The sequence below is a fragment of the Cygnus olor genome, chromosome 1 (assembly GCF_009769625.2).
Source record: "Cygnus olor isolate bCygOlo1 chromosome 1, bCygOlo1.pri.v2, whole genome shotgun sequence".
In the NCBI taxonomy this organism is placed as follows: Eukaryota; Metazoa; Chordata; class Aves; order Anseriformes; family Anatidae; genus Cygnus; species Cygnus olor.
In genome coordinates, this window is record NC_049169.1 from 68,657,219 (window position 1) to 68,678,065 (window position 20,847).

A 20,847-nucleotide genomic window follows, 5' to 3' on the forward strand; every position below is an offset into this window, starting at 1 on the left:
GACTTCACTTACTGGGTTTGGTAAAAAGCGAAATTTTAACAGAATTAGAGGTTTCTCTGACTGTATCTACTTTGCATGGCAGACTAGCCAGGGAAATGACACCAGTGTGCTTGTTTATTCAGAGAATTTTCTTTATGACAGAGAGAAGCCAAAGACAGTGTTAGAAATGCTATCATATCTGATGTATTGCTAGCACATGAATGTTTTGCCTATGTATAAAGCAATCATACTTGTAAATTTTTGTCAGGTTATTTTGCTATTCAAATTAACTAAAATGAAAGGCAAAATGAATTCATTAACCCAAATAGAAGAATTTAGGCTCCCTCCTACTCCTTCCTGGCCAGGAATAATGCACTTTTGGTTATGGGACCCCTTAGCCTTTGACACTCAAAGTATTACTGTTCATTTTCATATTATTTAGCAGAATATCTGTTGAGCTGCAGAGGTTAGGTTATATACCAATGTATATGAAACTCACTTTCTAACCAGTAATTATAATAAAATGTGATAGTTTGAAACCAGACTTGGTTCACAAATCTTTGAAAGCCAAATTAATTTTATGTGTTGAATCAGATTGTCATTGTTTTTGTTGTTGTTGTTGTTGTTGTTTTTAAAATGAATTTGAACTGTTCAGTGCAAGTCTACAACTGAATTTCCAGTTGAGTATTTGTCAAACAGCTGCAGCTAAAGCATATCTTGCCTGCCTGCATCTTATTTGGTTTAAAGGACCATAGCTGTATATCAATGTGGAGAGCAATCATGGGCTTATGCAAAGAAGTAAAGAACAAAACAATAATCTACACTCAAATTTATACTTTGATACATTGAATATACTACTGATAAATTTATTAAACTGCTTTGTAGTAATGTACATGAAATTTAGTGATAACTTATATGGGGATGTATGCATTGTTAGGAATAGTCAACTCTTTACATTAAGCAAAAGAATGTGATTAATTCCTTTTTTTTTTTTTTCATTGCCTTAAAGTTTTGTTAGCTTGCTTGGCAATAAATATGAAAGTACTACAATAGACAGCTATAATAGGAAAAACAGCAAGGGATTACTATGTAGGGTATGGCATGATTTCTGTACATAAAAGTACAATCTAATCAGATGGTTAAATATGTAAATAATAGTTTTCCGTTTTATTTTTTTGTTTTGTTCTAATGTAACAAAGAACAGAGTTTGTCTCTGCAGTGGCAGGGACCTTCTAGATCACACAGTTTTCATATGGAAGAGTACTTTTTGTTTGTTTCTTCTTTCCCGTGTTTTCTCCTAGGATATGGATTCCCATATGTGACATCTTAAACCTATTATTAGTTGTTTAGACAAAATTTCTTGTAGACACTGTATATGAACATTACTTAAAATATACTTTCTATGAGTAAATTCTACAGATTCATCTACCAATAGATCAGCGAAATGTAAGAGCTAGTGTGTCAGACCATCGACTTTGCAACTGATAACAAAGTTTTTTCTTTAAAGTGTGTGGGAATGGGAAGGGTTCACAATCCATATCACAATGAGTTTCTTTCAACTGAAAATTACAAAAACACAATGTCCTTTTTAATAATAGTTTTTTTTTCCTCTTTCTATACTTTCTTCTATGCCTTGCCATTTTCTAATTTTCATGTGCTTGCATAGTGTTTTCTGTAGAAGCCTTCAGAGGAATAAAAAAAAACACCATCAAAAAACAAATAAGCCCTGCTGATGTTATCTGTAACAGAAATGCTAAAACTAAAGGGATTCCTTAATTGTTATTCTTTACATTTCTTTTCTAATTACTTTTAAAATACTTAAATGTCACTCAAAACTTACCTGCATATTATTTTTAAAAGTTCCTCCATACTTTCTCATCAGGCCTGGTTGTAGCTGTCAGTGACATGATATCCTTTACTATTTAGAGTTTTTTGGAGTTTGAATTGGTATCTTGATTCCAGTAAGTTTGCTAGCTCAGCCTTCGTTGTTTCTAACAGACTTAATAAAATGTATTTCTTAGGACTGTAATCTTTCTTTTTTGAAAATGCAACAGAACATAAAGTTTATACTAGAAATATAAAGGGATTTGCAGAAATATGTGGCATGTTATGAGCCTCTAACCTAAAAAATTCATCATGAAAGGCCATTCTATTCTCTACAGAGGTCCTCACGTGCTAGAAAATGTACTGAAATGTACAGTGCCATTTACTTAACAAATATCTTCCAGGATAGGTTTATCTGATTGTTGTGGTTTAGCCTCAAAGGCAGCTAAGCACCACACAGCCATTTCCTCATTTGCTTACTCCCCTCCTCCACAGTGAGATGGGGGAGAGAATCAAAAACAAACAAAAGAAAAAGGTAAAAATTAATGGGTTGAGATAGACAGTTTAATAGGATAGGAAAGGAAGGGGAAAATAATAACAATATAATAATAGTAATGATGATAATTAAATATATAAAGCAAGTGATGCACAGTGAAATTGCTTACCGCCTGCCAACTGATGCCACGGCCAACCCTCCCAATTTTTATTGCTCTGCATGATGCTGTATGGTACGGGATATCTCTTCTGTCAGTTTGGGTCAGCTGTCCCGGCTGTGTCAACCTCCCAGCTTCTTGTGCACCCCCAGTCTTCTCACTGGCAGGGCAGTATGTGAAACTGAAAAGTCTTTGATTTAGTGTAAGCACTGCTCAAAAACAACTAAAGCGTCAGTGTGGTGTCAGCATTATTCTTATCCTAAATCCGGATCACAGCACTATACCCGCTACTAGGAAGAAAATTAACTCTATCCCAGCCAAAAACAGGACATTGAGGCAGCGCAACAAATATATGTTAAAAATAAATAAATTAAAAAAAATGCACATCTATTTCTCATTTACAATCAAAGCCACCACTGGCAGATGCCAAAATCTCAAGAGAATTTCACAAATCCACAGGATGCCTCAGCAGCGCTTAGTTTTCTGTTTGAATCTGATTTAGCTGAAAGGTGCAGCTAGGTAAATAGCTCCCTACTGGCTATCTATATGAAAAGAATCAAGGACTGAAAGTTGTTCTTACTTCTAAAGCAAATTGTAGTGTATACTCATCCAGCTCAAAATTCAGCTTTTTCAGGAGCCATCTTAAAATCTCATGGGAGACCCAGCAATTTACAACTACTTAGACAGAAGTTATAATATGGATGGCTATCAATCACTGGTATCATGCAGGGAGGAAAGTACAAAACAGCAAAAGGTTTATTGAGGTTAAATGTCAAAGGAAATCAGTTTAATAAGTTAAGGAGAATCTAGTTGCAAGACAGGCTGTGAAGGGGAAAACTGAAGTTCCTCATAGTGTGAACTGCTGCTGAGGATTATACACACCAACCATCATTTACATATTGTTTTTTCTTCAGTAGCATTCCTGAGAATAGAAACCTGGGATAAACTTACAAGTCACAATCCCCGTTGGTGGAGAACTTATTTTACCTGAAGAGAGGACAAACGAATATAATTATTAAAAGAAGAAAGCTACAATATGTTACAATGCAGTCAAACAGATGAATGAGGATGTAAAAAACTGTAGTTTTATTCACTTATTTATTGACCAATAGCTTGTTTTTCAAGGAGTGGAAAAACAAAACAAAACAAACAAACCAAAAAACAGCAAAAAAAAAACAAACACCACAACTAAAAGTAATTGGAAATCTGAATTAAAATTACCAGTTTCAATCACATTTTATAACTATGCAAAGAAAGAGTCAATAATTTTTAAGTGCTTGTTGTTGTTTTTTGTTTTAATTTGCATTTTTAGCTAAATTCTTAGATATTTTGTTGACATTATTAAAACAGCTAGGGAGAGAGATGCCAGAATCTCTGTCTTCAGAAGCCATTTTCATAGGTCATTTCAGGAATCTGGTGTCTATGGTTCAAAACCTTTCAAAAACTGATCAGATATACATACTTAAGATGAACTCCTGCTTCTTAGGAGGGTGCCCTAAACACTGTAATATTGAATCCATTGTGATACAGTCGTTTCATCTTCTGTGCTTCTTGAGTTTTCAGTATGTAGAAATGATTACATATTCATTGTAGCAAGCCCTGGAAATCAGGTTTGCCCCCAATATCCAAACAATGAAGATGTTTTTCTTAGGCCTAAAGTGATTTCTTGCAGTCAGCCACAGAGCTGAAAAGCCTGTTTGTCCTCTAATCAAGAATAATGTATTACTGAGATCAGGTTTGGTGCAACATTCAAAATTTTGCAAGACTGTTCACTGGAAACCCCCTCAAGCCCAGGACTGCAAGGATAGAATAGTTTCCAGGCATGTGAAGCGCAGCATTTTTTATTCAGAACTCCTTCTAGACCTTACCACATTATTAGATTTCAGCAAATAAACTGATGCATGTGTGCATGAGTAGCATAAGCACCAAGTAATACCAGTTGTTGTAGTTCCAGTGTTTCTGAGGATGTTAAATGTTTGCTCAAATAGAAATATAGAAGGTAAACCAAATCAAATTAAATATTTTTCCGCTATACCTGTGGTCCTAAACAATATTGAAATTCAAAAGAGCAATGGATATTACATTTGGGATTTAGCAAATTGTCAGATGGTTAAGGAAACACATTGATTGCCTATTCCTTCAAAAAGATTCAACTCAGCCTCAAGCTAACCTTGAGATTTACATGCTGAGGGAAACAGCTTAGTAACTAAGGCCAACAAATTACCCCAAACCTCATTCAAGATCATTGTGACAAGTGCTGTGTTTCCTGAAACAAATAACCTGTAGATTTTTCACTACAATGCCTATGAACTTGAGCTCATCATTACTCTAATCACATTTCATGTAAATACTTTTGCTAACTTAGAAATAATCTCAGTTCTGATTTATGGCAAATTAATTCTAAACAAATCAAAAGTTAGCTGTTGATTTTTTGGGGAAGATTTAGATTAAACTAATTTTGTTGTTCTCTGTGTAGCTGGAAAAAACGTAGGAGTTTTTCCCATCATAACATTACATATATTCTAATTTTGGCTGCTAATAAGGACAAGCAGTAACTAATATTTTCTGCTTGACTTGGTGCTAAGCATAGAACATATTTCGCTGTTCAGTAACATGTTGAACCAGGTGAGAAGGTAAAGGGAAAGACTAATTTCCATATTATCTGTACGTTTGGTAGTGAGGCCTTTGGAGCAATTGCAAAATTAGATCATGGGATGATATGAAAGGGATTAATTTTTTTAATGTGCAGTCTTCCTTCAATTATGTTTTGTTCTAAATAGCCATGTGGATATTAAAGACTTCATATTGCTAATTGGTTGCCTATAGCATATAAGTAAATAAATAAATAACTCTTGTAAAATAGGCTAATTTGGGACCAACATGATAATTTATTTATAAAGTATTCCTTCTCTCTCCCCATAAAGGCCCTCTTGGCATCATGCAAGCAATTATTCACTGTATTATAAACACCATCAAATAGGTACCATAACAGACAAATAAAATATTAAAATCTGAACTGAGCCACATTGCTAAAAGGATGGGGGCGGGGGGGGTGAAGGAGGAGGATGTTGAAAGTGCTACAGGTGGTAGCCGAGTGCAGCATAGAAGTCAGGCCTTTCAAGTAGGTCCAATAATTTATCTAAAATGAACCCTTCTGTTATGGAAAATTTCAAGTTTTCAAGTTGTTGCTCAGAACAATATGTCTTCAAGTGACTGTTAAGAGTTTCTATTGCACAGAAATTTCATATTTCAGGTAAGTAAGAACATCAAGGGAGGACACAAAATTTCCTTTATATTTTGATACATGTAAAGAAAATTATATCGTGATACTTCAGGTTAAAAAAAAGGTTTTGAAGATCAGTGTTGTGGGTTGTTTTTTATCCTTGTGTGGCATTGTAACGGTCGATTCAATTAAGCTATCTGCTATGTGTTTCTTGACTCTTGTTACAGTAAGGCAAATGAATTGATTTTTTCCTATTCTATTTTGAGAGAAAACCTGTTTTTCTGGTATGTAGTATCAGTGAAAGCTCAAGAGGGTTGCAGTGCATCAACAGTGGCTTGGTACCTCTTAATGATATCTATTTGTTTTGCTCTAGTTTTCCAGATAAAGATATTCGCAGAATAGCAGTCCAACAAATAGAAAATCTGTCAAATGATGAATTGTTAGAATACCTCCCACAGCTGGTTCAGGTAAGAAAGAAATTGATAGCCAAGGAAGTCTTCTGTCCAGATCAATAACTTCATTAAACATTTTGGTTTCTTTCAGCTTAATACATTATAAGAGGAATAAATAACAAAGACTGATCATCTGATGTAATGATTAAATTAACAGGATTGAGGCACAGACTGTTTTTCACTCAAGAAAATGCACTTGTTTTGGCATGCTGATTGAATTTTTCCATATACTTCAAGAAGTCTTTTCCATGGCTGGAAAAAAAAAAAAAAAAAAAAAAAAAAGTTGGGGGGGTATCGGGGTTGGAAGCATCTGAAAAAGTGAACAAGAGAAATGCTGCTATGACTGCCAGGCCAGGGGCTGGGCTTCGTTGCAGTCAAAGAATGAGAGGTTTCTTTACAATTAATTGCACTTTTCTTAATACCAAATATATCAGGAAGATCATCGTCAGCACAGAGTAACCAGACCAGGTTGGTTATAGAACAGTCTCTTTAGAGAGGTACATTGCTTTTCACTGGAAATTAATATTTTACAAGTAATGGGCCCATTACTTTCAAAATAATTACTTCATGGCTGAATAGGTGCTGTTCTGCAGTTAAGGAGGAGCCAGCCAATCAAAATCTTTGTCCTCTTACCACTATACACCTGTACACATGGATTACTTACACTTCATCATTTCAGAGTTCTTTTTTTTTTTAAAATTTATTTTATATATATATATACATATACACACACACATGCATGCACATACATACACACATTTGTATAGATACGTAAATATACATGCTTGCACACATCTACATAATCCATTTCTGTGAAGCAGTGGAACCTGCACATCTTTACAGCATTCAGCAGAGTAGGATGCTTATGTTACATTTCACTTTTCTCAGCTCTTGTTTCACAAGTAACTTTTTGGATAGAATTTATTTTCCAAACCAATTAGTCAGGTTAAAATTTCAATATACTAAAGGCTGCATATTTGCATGTCTTTTAACATGTCCAGAATCAGGATGATATCTGCCTTAGAGATGATGGTAGACACTTACATCCTGAAGTTTCTTTGCTCGTTCCATTTCTAGGTTATTCTCCATAAGTTGGATTGCTTCGCTCAAACTATTCACTGGAGATAATGTCCTTTCTGATTCATTTTATTTTATTATAAAGGAAAGACAACAAAATCAGCATGAAAGTGATTCTTGTTATTGTCTGTTAAGGTGCTTAAGTTTGAATGGAGTCTTGAAAGCCCTCTAGTAAAACTCCTGCTGCATCGCTCTCTTCAGAGCATACAAATAGCCCATCAACTTTACTGGTAAGATTATTTTCTATTACTACCATATAAATTTTCCATTACAGTGAATGTTATCCATAACTTAATTATTGACAAACTGTTTTTGTTTAAAACCAACAAAAACAACTATTTTTTTTTCTTATTTGCTCCCTCATTATTCTCTTTTCAGTACTGGGTATGGGTAAGTTGTAAAAAAGACCTACTGATCTCTGCCTTCATCTTGCCCCTACAGGGAAAAATAATAATAATAATAATAAAAAGAAGTCTGTTCACTTAGGTGTGATACCATTTGTATTTTTCTTCTTTGTCTATTTTGAACCAAATGTAGTCTTCCCTAAAATTTGCAAGATACCCAAGCAACATTGGCTTACTGGTAAAAGGTCCTGCTTTTGTGATTTCTCTGACCTCTTCTGAAGATTTCGGACTTCTCTTATGTGTCAAAGTCAATCTCTTATTCCATTTGCATATCAGTCTAACTTGTGATAGTAGTGTTTCAAGTAGTTCTTTTTAGTGATTATGGAGATGCAACAGTTCTTGACAGTAATTGCCTTTCACCATCAATCTGTACAATATAAGACCTCTGTAATTGTATTATATGCATGCAGTGATTACTCTGTTTGCTATGCTGTTACTTCAAGGCTCTCTGAATAGGAATGTGGCCTTCTGTCATCTGTACTGCTCTGTGATCTGAAAATCAAGCTGGTTTTCTTTGCATGTTTAATAATGATGGGTGAAATGAGCTTTCATTTACAGTTCAACTGGTTCAGATCTGTGAAAGCAAAAGCTTTCCTCCCTGAAAAGCAAAGACAACAGCTTGAAATGTAATCATTTTCTTGAAGAAGTGTGAGGTTGGAAAGAGCACAGATCATACTTTCATACCTGCATGATCTCTGGAAGCGTTAGTGCGGATAAAACAGAATTTGGAGTGTGTTTCTTTCGTTGAAATGAGTAGGATAATAATAGTATGCCTAATAAGTGTATCTGTCAAATAAAGAGGAACCACATTTAGCAAGCCATTTTTCTGACAGTGCCTGAAATATGACTGAGACTTCTACTGTCTTATATTAAACTTAGTCATGCTGAATATAAAATGTCCCATCTATACTCCTTAAGTGTGCCAACAGGGATAGTAGATTTTCTGTACAATTAGAAATGTTTTCTAGAGTTGAATGGACAGTAGGAACATCATCAATTTGGCTGTGTTTTCTTTAACTCCTTTGGTGTCAGAAGAAAAATGATTATCTGTAACCTTCTTCCTCTTTATTTTCCAGTGGAGACCTCTGTAGATCCCCATTTTTTTCCGAAATTTTGTTTGAGTTGTCTGATCATATATACAGTCTTGGGTAAAATATAGCAGGTATAGTATCTTGGGTAATATATATCCTTATCTGGCACAGTAGAATTTAATGTGGCAAAATACATATATTTTATATGTAGCTTAATATATAACATTAGATATACATACCTCTTTCTAATAGAATATTTCTGAACATTCCCTCTATTCTTTGCTTTTCAACTGATAGTAGTCCTGTTCATGTCATCCAACCATCGGTTATTTTTCAAGCACTTTTTCTCCCTGTGTGCATTAACAGTTGGAGATATCATCAGCTATTATGTATGGATTAGATATTTTGAGTATCCTCTTGAGCATTGGTTGCAGATAGAAACTACTAATTTACTAAACATCTTTCTAGTTACACATATCCTGGAGTTGTACAGGATTGTGGACACTTTCCATAAATAATACTTCCAAACTCTATAAATAGTGATTTGCTATTTATCCCCAAATGAACAAGCATAAAGAAAGTATCTTCTACCTGAAATGTGAACTATAATTTTCTAAAGGGACAGCTTTTGATTAAATCTTAACATTAGTATGTGTTTGTATGTATATGTAAATATATACATATATATAATACATATGCACACACAAATATATTTTGTATATGTAAATGTATATAAATATTCAAAGATTTACATTTTTTTCTTTAATAATATAAAAATGTAATTTCTTTAATAGTTATTCTTCAGAGCGTTCTTTCATCGTTGTCTTACTGAGTCACAAGACAGATGTACTTTTGTCAGCATTATGATCTTGGAAGCTAAACTTAACTGTCAGTTAGCAATGTACTCTTAGCATGGACTAACTTTCCCTGTCAGTTCAGTAATCTTAAGAGTTTGCTGCCAGGGGCTCCTTAACCAAAAAGTCAGATAATATCATGAGAGAAACACTGTGATAATGGTATGGATATTTGAATTTTCTTTCAAACTCTGCTTCAGTCTGAATATTTATTTATTATAATCTTCTGGATTTTCAGTACCTTATCTGGCACACAATCCTAGCAAAGATTTGGCTCCTTTTTTTATTTATTTTTTTAACTGTTTGGGGATGGGATTTATTATTAACAACTGTATACTGAGTGCCCAGTCATTTGCTGTTTGCCCATGTAGAAACTGTGTTCTTGGAACAAGTTGTCGACAAATAGCAACAGATTATGTGGTTTTGAGAACAAATTCACCTGAAGTCTTTGTCTCAGAAAATGGCAAAACCTGGGTAAATGGGGCAACATGAACAAATACTGTAGACAGAAATAACAGTAGCAACCTCTAAAGTAGTCATCCTTGAATGTATAATGGTATAACTAAGTTCAGAAATAAACTGAACAGTTATTAGTACTACATGGGAGAGATTGCTTCACATGACATACCTGCTCGGCTGGCTACTCTCAGTTTCAAAAATATATAATTTATAAAAGTCTGAGTAAATTTACATGTTTAATATATACATTTAGCTGCCTAAAGTAATCATGAAAGCATCTGGTAGTCCTGTTCAGTTTAGTGGAATGAGTAGAAGTACCTCTTTTATTCAGGCTTTTTGTTCAAATGTTTCAGTCTAAACTGAAGAAATTAAATCAGGCACACACTTTTAAAATTTTGCCTCTTGTATTCATCACACAATATACTTTTCGTTTTTGGCTACTCTGTTCCACCATGTTCTCCAGTAGTAAACAGTTTTCTACCTAACATTTAAATGTATATAATTATTAATATTTTTGTTCCATAATTTTAAAACCTAGTTTCACAAGTAATAAAATCTATTTAGAAAATTTAACAGTAATTTCATATTAATAAAGTTTTCCTTTACTTTGCAAATTGAATTTCAGTCTTTAAAGAAGTAATGGAAAACAGAGGATTTCTTTCAGTCATCTCTAAAGAGATTTTAAAAAGAAACTCAATGATTTAATAATATGGGCAACATATGTGTGCATGCACATTCATGCACGCTTTCATAACTTCTTTTAAGAAATACAGTTAGATAGCATTATATTCTCTGAAGCATTTCATTCTGTTTCATTACCAGATTAGCAATCAAATAGTCTTAGAAGCAAGGATTGGTAAAAAAATAACATTAGAAACAAGATTATATCTATTTTAATTGTAATAAATTATATTAACATCCCACTATTAAATAATTCAACGTTGCGCACAGTGTACCTACCCAAAATAGAACTTGGAATAGAAGACTCTAATGTAATTCAGAAAACTAGTGATGCATTTTCATGACCACAGGGGAAACATCAACTGAGTTAAATTTGCATGTTTTACAACACTGTTGTAAATCTAGACACTAGTTACCAGAACTGGTGGTGACTGGCAACACTATAATATTAATAATAGCTATTAATAATCGCTCAGTTATTTAAAATTGACTCAATTTCCGTGCATGCAAGAGATAAGCTGTTACCCAATAATGATGTATCAGCTCATCATCTGTTTAATGTTAATGTTGGATAGTAAATTGTTGAAGACCTTGCCATAAAGCACTGATAAGTTTGTCTGAAGATTATATTAAAGAAAAAAAAAAAAGGACAGAAATTGGCACAGGTGGACAGAATAGAATATTCATTTTAAGATTCTTGGGACATCTTTAGCTGCTGTAAATCAGGATAGCTTCAGTGAAAGCAAGTCCATTGTTTGCTTGTATCTGCTGTGTATTTGTCCCATTAATTTTGCTATTTAGAGTGAACAGGTAATTTGATCTTTCACCCTGATTTTTTTTTTCTCTTACTGTGAATGACTTTTCCCCTCTCTAAATTCTTTAGAAATTTAGGCCGTCTGCATCTGTCGGTGTTTCAGTTTCTCACTAATCCTTTTGAATGCACTTCCTTTCACAAGGAGATTAAATATTTTCTTTTAAATTGCCCATGCATACAGTGCCAACACAGGACCTGCATACTACTTAAATTCCATTTTAGTCTTATTGCTATGTAACTTCCTCATATGTGTGAAGCATGGACAACATTTACCCTGGTCAACTGTCTCCTACAAATTTACTCTAATTCTAGTCTTTTCCTAGCTGAATTCCTGAGAGGGGAGAAGGCTTGAGCAAATTTTCCTGTTTCCTTAGAGCTATGTTGAAAAGCAAAGCTTTAAGCTGGTTCTAGCATAGCAGAAGAGTTGCTTGAGGGGAAAGAAACCTGCTGAGACCTTTTTGGACATTTCAGCTGCTGGCAGTCTGTGTTTATCTCCTTGCTACTGTGTTCAACAGACAATTTTTTTCAGTTTTTGTCCTCAAGTTTTGATCCACCCCTCTATCTCTGACAACCTACCAATCAGTTTCCCACTTACTTGGAGCATTTTTTTGCTTTTAGTTTCTTTCATAAGTGGCAGCTGCAACATACAATTGAAACAGCTGGCTGGGGCAGCAGGTGGCTAGGAATATGTCTCACAGATGGTTGCTTTTCACAGGAGGAGTGAATAATGGGGAGAAATGCAGTGTAGTCTAAGTTTGGTGGCAGCTGCTTGAAGGTGGTGCTAGGAACAGGTTTCATTGTTGGGGAAGAGTGCTGGTGTTAATAAATTTTTGCAGGGCATGAGCATTTTATATGCTTAGCTCAAGAGAAAAAGTTAAGTGAAACCCTTGTAGAAGGCAAAATATCCTTTTGTAACTTGTCCTCTTGGAGTTCTCTTAGAGTTTTAAGTCACTCTAACTTTATAGAGTTTTTCTAGTTTATAACATTTTTCGACTACATTTTGTCTGATGACCAAGAGAAAAGGGAGTTGTCTTCTGTCTTTACTATGATGTATCTCAGATAAGAATAAGCTTAACTCTTGGTGAAATCCAGCACACTGAAAACAATATGAATTAGACTATTGATTTCAAGGCTAGAACATCATATTTTATTTTTTTCTCTTTTTCTATATAAAAATAACTGTAGGAGACCAAAAAATAAAAAATAATAATAATAATAATAATAATAATAAAGAACATAAGCAATGTATTGAAGTTTAAAAAGGCATCACTTAAATTCTCTCATTGGGAGGTTTGTCCCTCAATACTATGTTTTCCAAAATTGCTACCACTTAGATTTATTCAGTACTACAGGATTTAAAGTTCAGGATTATTGCTTTATATTTTACAAAAGGATTTTTTTTTTTTTTTTTTGCTGTCAGAACTAGTCTATATTAACTATATTTTACTTGAAGACTTCAAAAGAAGGAATAAATCAAGCAGACGTTCATCTGTCCAACACCCTTAATTATCTGAACAGGCAGCCATCCTCCAGCTCTTTCTCATCCCACGTTAAGGTGTCGCTCTCCCACAGTCAGAGGTTGTCAAGTGTGCTAATTATTAATGAACTTCCTAAATAGCTGTGTAGAGCAGGCTGAAAAGCCCAACCCATTAAAATGACATTAATGTAAATACAAAAGTCATCAGTTTTGTTTTGCATTAATTTGGTTCTCCTTACCAGTCAGAATCAGAACACTTAATCACATATGTAACTAATCCTGTGAGTAACCAGTTACAGCATATCTTGATGAGTTGTTTTGCTGCTCTGCATTAGAATTTGAGTTCAGTTCTGGAGTTGCTCAGTCCTACAGCATTCTGAGGCAAGGTGTCATTCATCCAAGTAATGATTTTAAGTTTCATCTGAGTTAGGAGTACTTGATGTGATCATCATTGTGTTTTGGTCTGTAGAGAACCTAAAACGTAGAGTGGATTCACATCTAGGGATTTTCATTCTGAATTTGGAATGCTTACTTATGAAATGTCAATAATTTGGAGTTCTTTTGCTGTAGTTACATATGTGTATAGCATATAATATCTTTAGACTATTATTTTTTGTGAGATAAGGATTCAACTGTCCACTGTGCTAAGTGTTTCATTATTAGCTATGTGGGACTTTGGTTATTGCCTTGGAAAACAGATAATTATTTTGTTTTCTAACTCACAGACTTACAGTTTTCTCAGACTCCAGTCTTAGAAAAAGATGGTATCAAATGAAACAAAAATATTTTGTTATGAAGAAGCAAAAAGAACATAACTCTTTATCTGTTATTTTTGACCTCCAGTATTTACAGACTGAGTGGGCAAACAGTACATTTAAATAAACAAAGTCATGTCTTGCATTTAAGTCAACACAATTTGGTTGTTAAGGAAAAAAAAAAAGAAAAAAACAGCTATTTTGAATTCTCTTCTTTCCAGCTCTAAAGAAAGAGAGGAGCGAGTTGGCTGTGACCACAGCTGAAATTGATAAAAGGAGGTAGTATATCGTAACATTACTTATTTACTCTAGGTCTGTCAATTCCACTCAGTAAAAAAGGACCAGGGAGCAAAACCAACTGTTAGATCTCTGGTGAGCTATGCTTCATAACTGTTGCCTTCCTCTTTGGCTCTGTTTTGGCCTGCTTTCTCCAGTACAGTAGTGGAGCATGGTTTGGAAATAGTTCACTTTGGGAACCACCCCCAAAATACAGGATGAACAAAAGTGCCCAAGCTGTGACACACGCTGTCCTCCAATGCTGCCCTGCCCATGCTTGCATGTGTGAACCATCTGATGCAGATAACACTGACCTTCAGCCTCTTTTCATTTCACTACTATTTGTGGACTATAACATAACCCTTACGCTATTTCTGATTCTGTGGGCTCAAACGCATATACAAAATTGTGTCTTGTGACAACAGGGCGTAGCGCACACGGCACCAGGGAGACACAGAGCCCAGTGGCATGTAATGCAGATTCAGTCTGTATGCTGCAAAGGGAACTCACCCCGCTATATCTATGCCATTTGGTTTCAGGTCCAGGAAATGCTTCATGTATCTTTCCTTTAGTCTTAAAAATGTACGCTAAAGTTCAGCACAGACTGACACTGAGAGAATCCAAAGGTTGGATAATCTGGTTCCCATGCTGGAAACAACATTTTCAGGCAGAGCTGCAAGTAGATTGGCAAGTGTTCTACCGTTTAGTAAGAATATTTGTTAAGTTGCTGTCTATACTATTCAATGTACAAAGGAGAAAAGTCTGAATACATACCTCTTTGTAGTTTGTGAGACACTTTCTGCTGACTGTAGCAGCCTTTTAATCAGGCAGTTGTTCTCTGGGACTGTGACACATTTTACTAGAAATAAGTTTACTTCTGTAGTTTAAAGGGGTTTACACAAAATATTTATTTGACAAAGAGCAAAGAAGTTGCAGGCTCTATAATTTCTCTTTATAAATTGCAATATTCTGACTAACTAAACATTTTTAGCTTCTAAATTTCTAAGAAGGAAATAAAAAAGTTTTAAAAAATGCAAATACTACTGTGGAAAGTTTACAAAGAACCTAACATGGCTCTAAAAACTTGGCAAGGGATGCAAAGAATAACAAGAAGGTATTCTATAGATATATTGGTCAGAAAAAAAAAAGGCTGAGGAGAGTGTACCCCCTCTGATAAATGAGAAGTGAGAACTGGTAACAACAGACATTGAGAAGGCTGATGTACTCATCAAGTTCTTTGCCTCAGTCTTCACTGCCAGTAAGACTTGTGAAAAGGGAGTGACTTTTTACATGGGCAAATAGTGATAGGACAAGGGGGAACAGTTTTAAACTAAAAGAGGGGAGATTTAGATTAGGCGTTAGGAGGAAATTCTTCACTCAGAGGGTGGTGGGACACTGGAACAGGTTGCCCTGAGAAGCTATGGATGCCCCATGCCTGGGGGTGTTCAAGACTTGGATGGATGGGGCCCTGAGCAACCTGATCTAGTGGGTGGCATCCCTGCCCATGGCAGGGAGGTTGGAACGAGATAATCTTTAAGGTCCCTTCCAACCCAAGGCATTCTATGGCTCTATCTATGATTTTGTAATTTTAAATATAAAGAGGAAGTTAGTTTCACCAGCCTGTTAAAAATTACCACTTTTTTTAAAAAAAAAGAAATCCAACTAACAATAAAGCAATTCAACCTATGACTTTTTGTATAATTTGGTGACTATGATATAATGTGGTGAATTCTTAACAAATGATGAAAGATAATTGTGCATATATCTAGTTTTAAAGATTTAGTATTGTTAGCAGAACAAATTTGTCAAATATTTAGAAATCGAAGAGTACTATGTGTTTTTCCAAAGTGTGTGAAAGTGTGAAAAACAAGAGGCAGGGCACTTTTGTGACCATATAGTGGAATATGAAGTGAATATGAAGGGAATGTAGTGAAGCATGGTCATTTGTGTCATGGATTGTATTTGTGTGGGCAAATATTTGGCTGCAGGTAAACTAGTTATTGAACATGGAGATAATTGTCCCAACCTTTAGAACAGAGGAAATTCCATGCCCAAAACTATTTTGAAGAGGATTAACATTGCCAAATGCAAAATAAAAAAGTATGTAAGGGACAAATTTATCAGTGTGTGTTACTGTAATGAAAAATATGCCACCATGTGCATGTACAAGCAAACAGAGTTGAATCTGAAAGATAAACAAATGTGAAAGATTTCTGAAAAGAAAAAAAAAAAAGAGCAATTAACCTTAATTCTTTTTGCCAGTTCATGATTTATAAGGTAGCACTAAGGAAAATGTTTTTCAGTATATTATTTTTCAAAACACTACTTGTCTGTTTTCTTTCATTTTTGCTCCTTTTACATTTAAAAATATTGAAGCTGACAAATCTAGTTTTTCAGCTAAACTGAAAAACTCCCTATTAGGTTAGAGTCATATCTATCATAACCCCTCCAACAGTGTAACTGAACATGAAATATAGGTGTTGTCTGTTGGAATATCCTCTGTGGAAAGGAGTAAATGTGTTGTTTTAATGGTCTGTTATGTGTCTCATGCTTGGATGTGATGGACTTAAAATGACCAGTTTTGGGGATGGAACGGTGCTGAAAGCTCCCATTCTCCAGCTGTTCTGGCACAGGAGAAAGACATCCTCTTTGCACAGGCCATAGGGGTGCTTCTGACCGAGGAAGTGGAGCTGGTGTTGCTGAGGCAGGGATTCAGAGCAGGGTTCTGTGCAGCTGTCAAGCTAAGCTTTAATCTGCTCCTTTCATTTTTCTTCCATAAAAAATGTTTTACTGTTGCTTCCTTCAAAAACAAAACAGCCAAAATCTATCCTGGCGGATACCGCACATAATCTCTGCATGTCCCAGAGGAACATTTGGGAAGTAAATCAGAGTAGTAATAAATTAGGAAAGCTTTTGACAAAACATTCATTTAGTTCTGTCACTTCAAATGGATAATTTGCAGCCATGAATTTTATTGATGTGGATGATTTGTTTTGTGGTTTTATACTGTGAAAGGCTGCTGGAAGGAGATGACAACATAATCCGTGAAGCTATGTCTTTCCATCAAAAATTTCTACAGGTATTCATTGAGCTAGGCCAGTATATGAAATGGGACCAATTTAATAATCTGAAACATAAAACTCATAAATACTGACAGTAGCTGCAATGTAAACATGATGCAAAATTCCTAAATCGGACCGTAATGACTGTTCAGAGTGAAATCCTCAGTTGGAAAACAAGCAGCATGGAGAATCTACTGTGATTCTCAGCTGAGCATCTGCTGTTGTGGTGAAATGTTGCATTCTTCAGCTGAGGGCAGCCCTGCAGTTGAGAGTGGTCCTCTAGCAGGCTGCTTCTCTGCTACAGAGTTGTGGTGATACCAACCATATTCTGATTGCTGAAAATTATTTCATTATGATCTTCTTTGTATAAATTTTCTATAAATGGCAATTATTGTTTCCAAAATGAATCTGCAAATGTTTCAAAGATGCATCATATTATGTAAAAAAATAAAAAATAAATAAAAATAAAATGAAAAATAAATAATTAACCATTGCTCTGTTATATATAGAAAGGTCTTTTACTCTTTCCAGCTAAGCAAGCTTTTCTGTTTTAACTATAGCTGTTTGAATCAGTTTTTGACAAAATTTGTCTTGAGCTACCCTAGAGAATTGTTTTCAATCCATTTTGCTTTGACTGTGTTTCACAAAGTTCTTACTGCATGACTTGTATAAATGCAGTGCAGGCTCTGAGTTTCTTGAATTGATATGTTGGGAGTACTCATTTATGTTTATCATGCCTTAGTCAAAGACAGGTCAAAGATCGAAATTTTAGTCTGACAAGATTGAGTTTAGTAAATCGTTCCTATTTCTGAATTATTTTTTTTTTGTGACATCTTTAGGGAAATGTATGAATAAACAGAGAGGTTTGAATTGGATACAGGACATTTAGTGTAATGAATCATTGGTCATTTTAACATCACTGTCAGCTGTAGGCTTCTGTGGTTAATATTTCTGGGTTTAATCATTCTTCATCAGAATGAAAGCTAGGCCTTGGACCTGTGTCTAAATGACTGAAACATTTAAAAAGAAGAATCATGAACAAGACTTTCTTGAATATATGCCATCAATACATAATCTGACAGAAAATTACTTTGTGACTAATGGGAATTGTTCTGAGAAAAGTCCCAAACGTAAAACCAAATATAATTATTAACAGGTTGTAAAATAAAAACTTCAAAGACTATAATAAAAGGTGGTATTTCTACAGAAGAGGTGGGTAAGGTTTGATAAAAGTTCCTGCAACGTCAACAGTGCAAAATTATTATAATTCAGTATTTTAGGTATTTGCAGATAGTTAGTATTCCGGGATTAAATTCAAAAAAAAATCCTTCTGTTTGAAAATATTTCCTTAAACATTAATTGTTTTCTGAATGTTCACCCATACTAAATGTTATATTACTCTGTAATCGTAATTTGTCATTTGGCAGGGGACCAAATTAAAAATAAACTGAGAGAGGAAAGAAAGAACTGTCTGATGAGTTGCCTTTGCACTTTATTTTTTTTTCTCAAACAATACTACTAACATGCTGTAATAACCTCCTTTTAAGCAAAAGAATTGCAAAGCACCATGTCTCACATCATCTTATTCAGTGTTTTCTTGGCAAAGAGCCTACTTGGTTAAAACTGATATTTATTGCAGACTTGAATTAAATAACAGAAAGTGATTAGTGACCTCTAAAAGAATGAAGATTCCTCTCAAATCTAAATCCTGTAAAACTCTAGTCAGTTGTTCAGACAACTATCAGAAATCTCAGTCAAAAGGAAGACAGCTGGATTGTTCTTTATTTTTCACTGTGGTGTCTGTCAAATACACAGAATACTATTTTTGAAGTTCATTACATTATTTCATTGTTTCAGAAATAAAATCAGTCTACAAGAATTGCCTTTTGTCTTTGAAAAGCCATTATTCTTATATAAATATATTCAGAGATTTATTATCGTAATATTATAACAGTAGTGGTATTTTTACTGAAATAACTCTTATATGATTTATGGCTGAAGGATTAATGTAGAATTAGTACGGAATTTTTCACTGAAATCTTTTTGAGGAAATGTTCACCAAAATCAAGGCTTTTCACAGAAATATTCAACTTAGATACAAACATATAGATGTGCAAATGATACAAACATTTCTGAAGTGCAGGATGAAGCTGAGAAAACAGTCTTGATTCTTATGCTATTCACTGGAGATTTGAAAGTAGAGAATTATGGCTAAGGTAACCCTGTGAGTGTCACATTGAGTAATTATGACTGGTATATATATATATATTTTTTTTTTTTTCCCATTTATTGTTTAAAAGAATACCGTCCCAAAGCAATCAGCATGTTTTTTTTCCAGCTCAGCGTAGGGGAGGTTCAAGACATATTTTAAGACAGTCCCTAATACAAAGGTTGTTATAAAAAGTACACCTCCTTCTTTTGGTGTTGTCTGAATTGCTCATTACTAAACCATTAAGTGACTGTTTCACTTCTTTGCTTCAAAGCAGGCTTGTTTTTAAACACAATAATCTATGAAATACCATTTGTATCCCTGCTGTGTAGTATGTCACCTGAGTGCTGTTCCCTGATGGCAATTTTTTGAGTGAAAACCCAATTGCTTATGTAAAAAATAAAAAATAAAATAAAATGATGTGGAGGGTGGGGTTTAAGGTAGATTATGGTATTTCTGGCATTATGTATATGGGAAATTGTTTGATTGGAAATTTGATCAAAGCTTCTGTGATGGTGTAGCTATAGGTTTTCATCTGACTATCTTTCAAAGAGCTGAAAAAAATTATCCACACTGAAAATTTTGAAAGGTGAATATGAACTTGTTTTTCTTTGTACAGAATTTCTACTTAGTTCAGGATTTCACTAGACAGAAGCAAAATAACATGTTGGCTGTTGGTTTCATAGGAAAAAAATTGAATTTCTGAGGTGTGGCCGAGCCATGCAAGCAGAGCTCAATGGAGCATTTGTAGATCTTGAGTGGTGCAGATTCTGTTGTGGGAAAAAACAGACATGGAAGTAAAGCCAACACGATTAGTTAGTATTATTAACATTATTAATAATGTGAAAAACCACAGAGGTGACCAATTTTAAGATGCTTTAGGAGATGGCTTTAGAGGTTTCCTAGCCCAAACTAGAAAAAAAAGATTTCTGCTGAAAGTTCTTGCTTCCCTTATAAGGATCTACATATACGTTAGTGAACGATCAAATCAACAAACCGTCTTGTTAGTAAAACTAAGAATAGTACAGTCCTCCACATTAAAAAGAGAGCAAGCACTGAAATAGGTATTATAATGTTATAGTAACAAAAACTTAATGGTCACCTGAATAAAGCAGCAACGGCACATTCACAAGTGGATGATCTTTTCAAATCAGCACCATCCCTCTCTCACAAACAGAAATTTCCTTTCTCATCTCATCCAATAAATGTCTTGGAGAGTTCAAATCCTTGGAGATAAAAAGTGATTCTAAGTATTTCAGTACAAACAAAGGAGCCCTCAACATCTCTCTCAATAAAATCCTGTTTTTATGCTTCTTATTCTTCATTTTTCTAGCTTGTGTAACTGGACTTATATCCAAGTAGATTAAAAAAAAAAATGCCTTACATAAATGCTCAGATTTTCATGTTCAAATTCCCCCAGCAGTTGTTCACAGTCTGTCATCCAGTGAAATTAAAATAACAGTTCCCCCAAGGCCACCTCCTGCTCCAGTGCTTTCTCACATGTATGCAGTGGTTGTTGCTATATTTACAGCTATACATACACTGGTGCACACGCTTTCATGCATGCAGTCTTTATCACCTAATCTATGTTGTTTCGTATCTGGAAACAGAATACTT

At 34.6% G+C, this 20,847-nt stretch overlaps 1 protein-coding gene across 2 annotated transcripts in view; it reads left to right on the plus strand.

The window, feature by feature from the left end:
- The window catches only part of PIK3C2G (phosphatidylinositol-4-phosphate 3-kinase catalytic subunit type 2 gamma), a 213,511-nt gene that overhangs the window by 90,207 nt on the left and 102,457 nt on the right, over window positions 1-20,847 (plus strand). For both annotated transcript variants that reach the window (XM_040564008.1, XM_040564015.1), the window contains exons 17-18: window positions 6,053-6,146; window positions 7,344-7,438. In XM_040564008.1, the coding sequence (XP_040419942.1) occupies window positions 6,053-6,146; window positions 7,344-7,438 (189 nt within the window). The remainder of the gene's footprint in view (window positions 1-6,052; window positions 6,147-7,343; window positions 7,439-20,847) is intronic.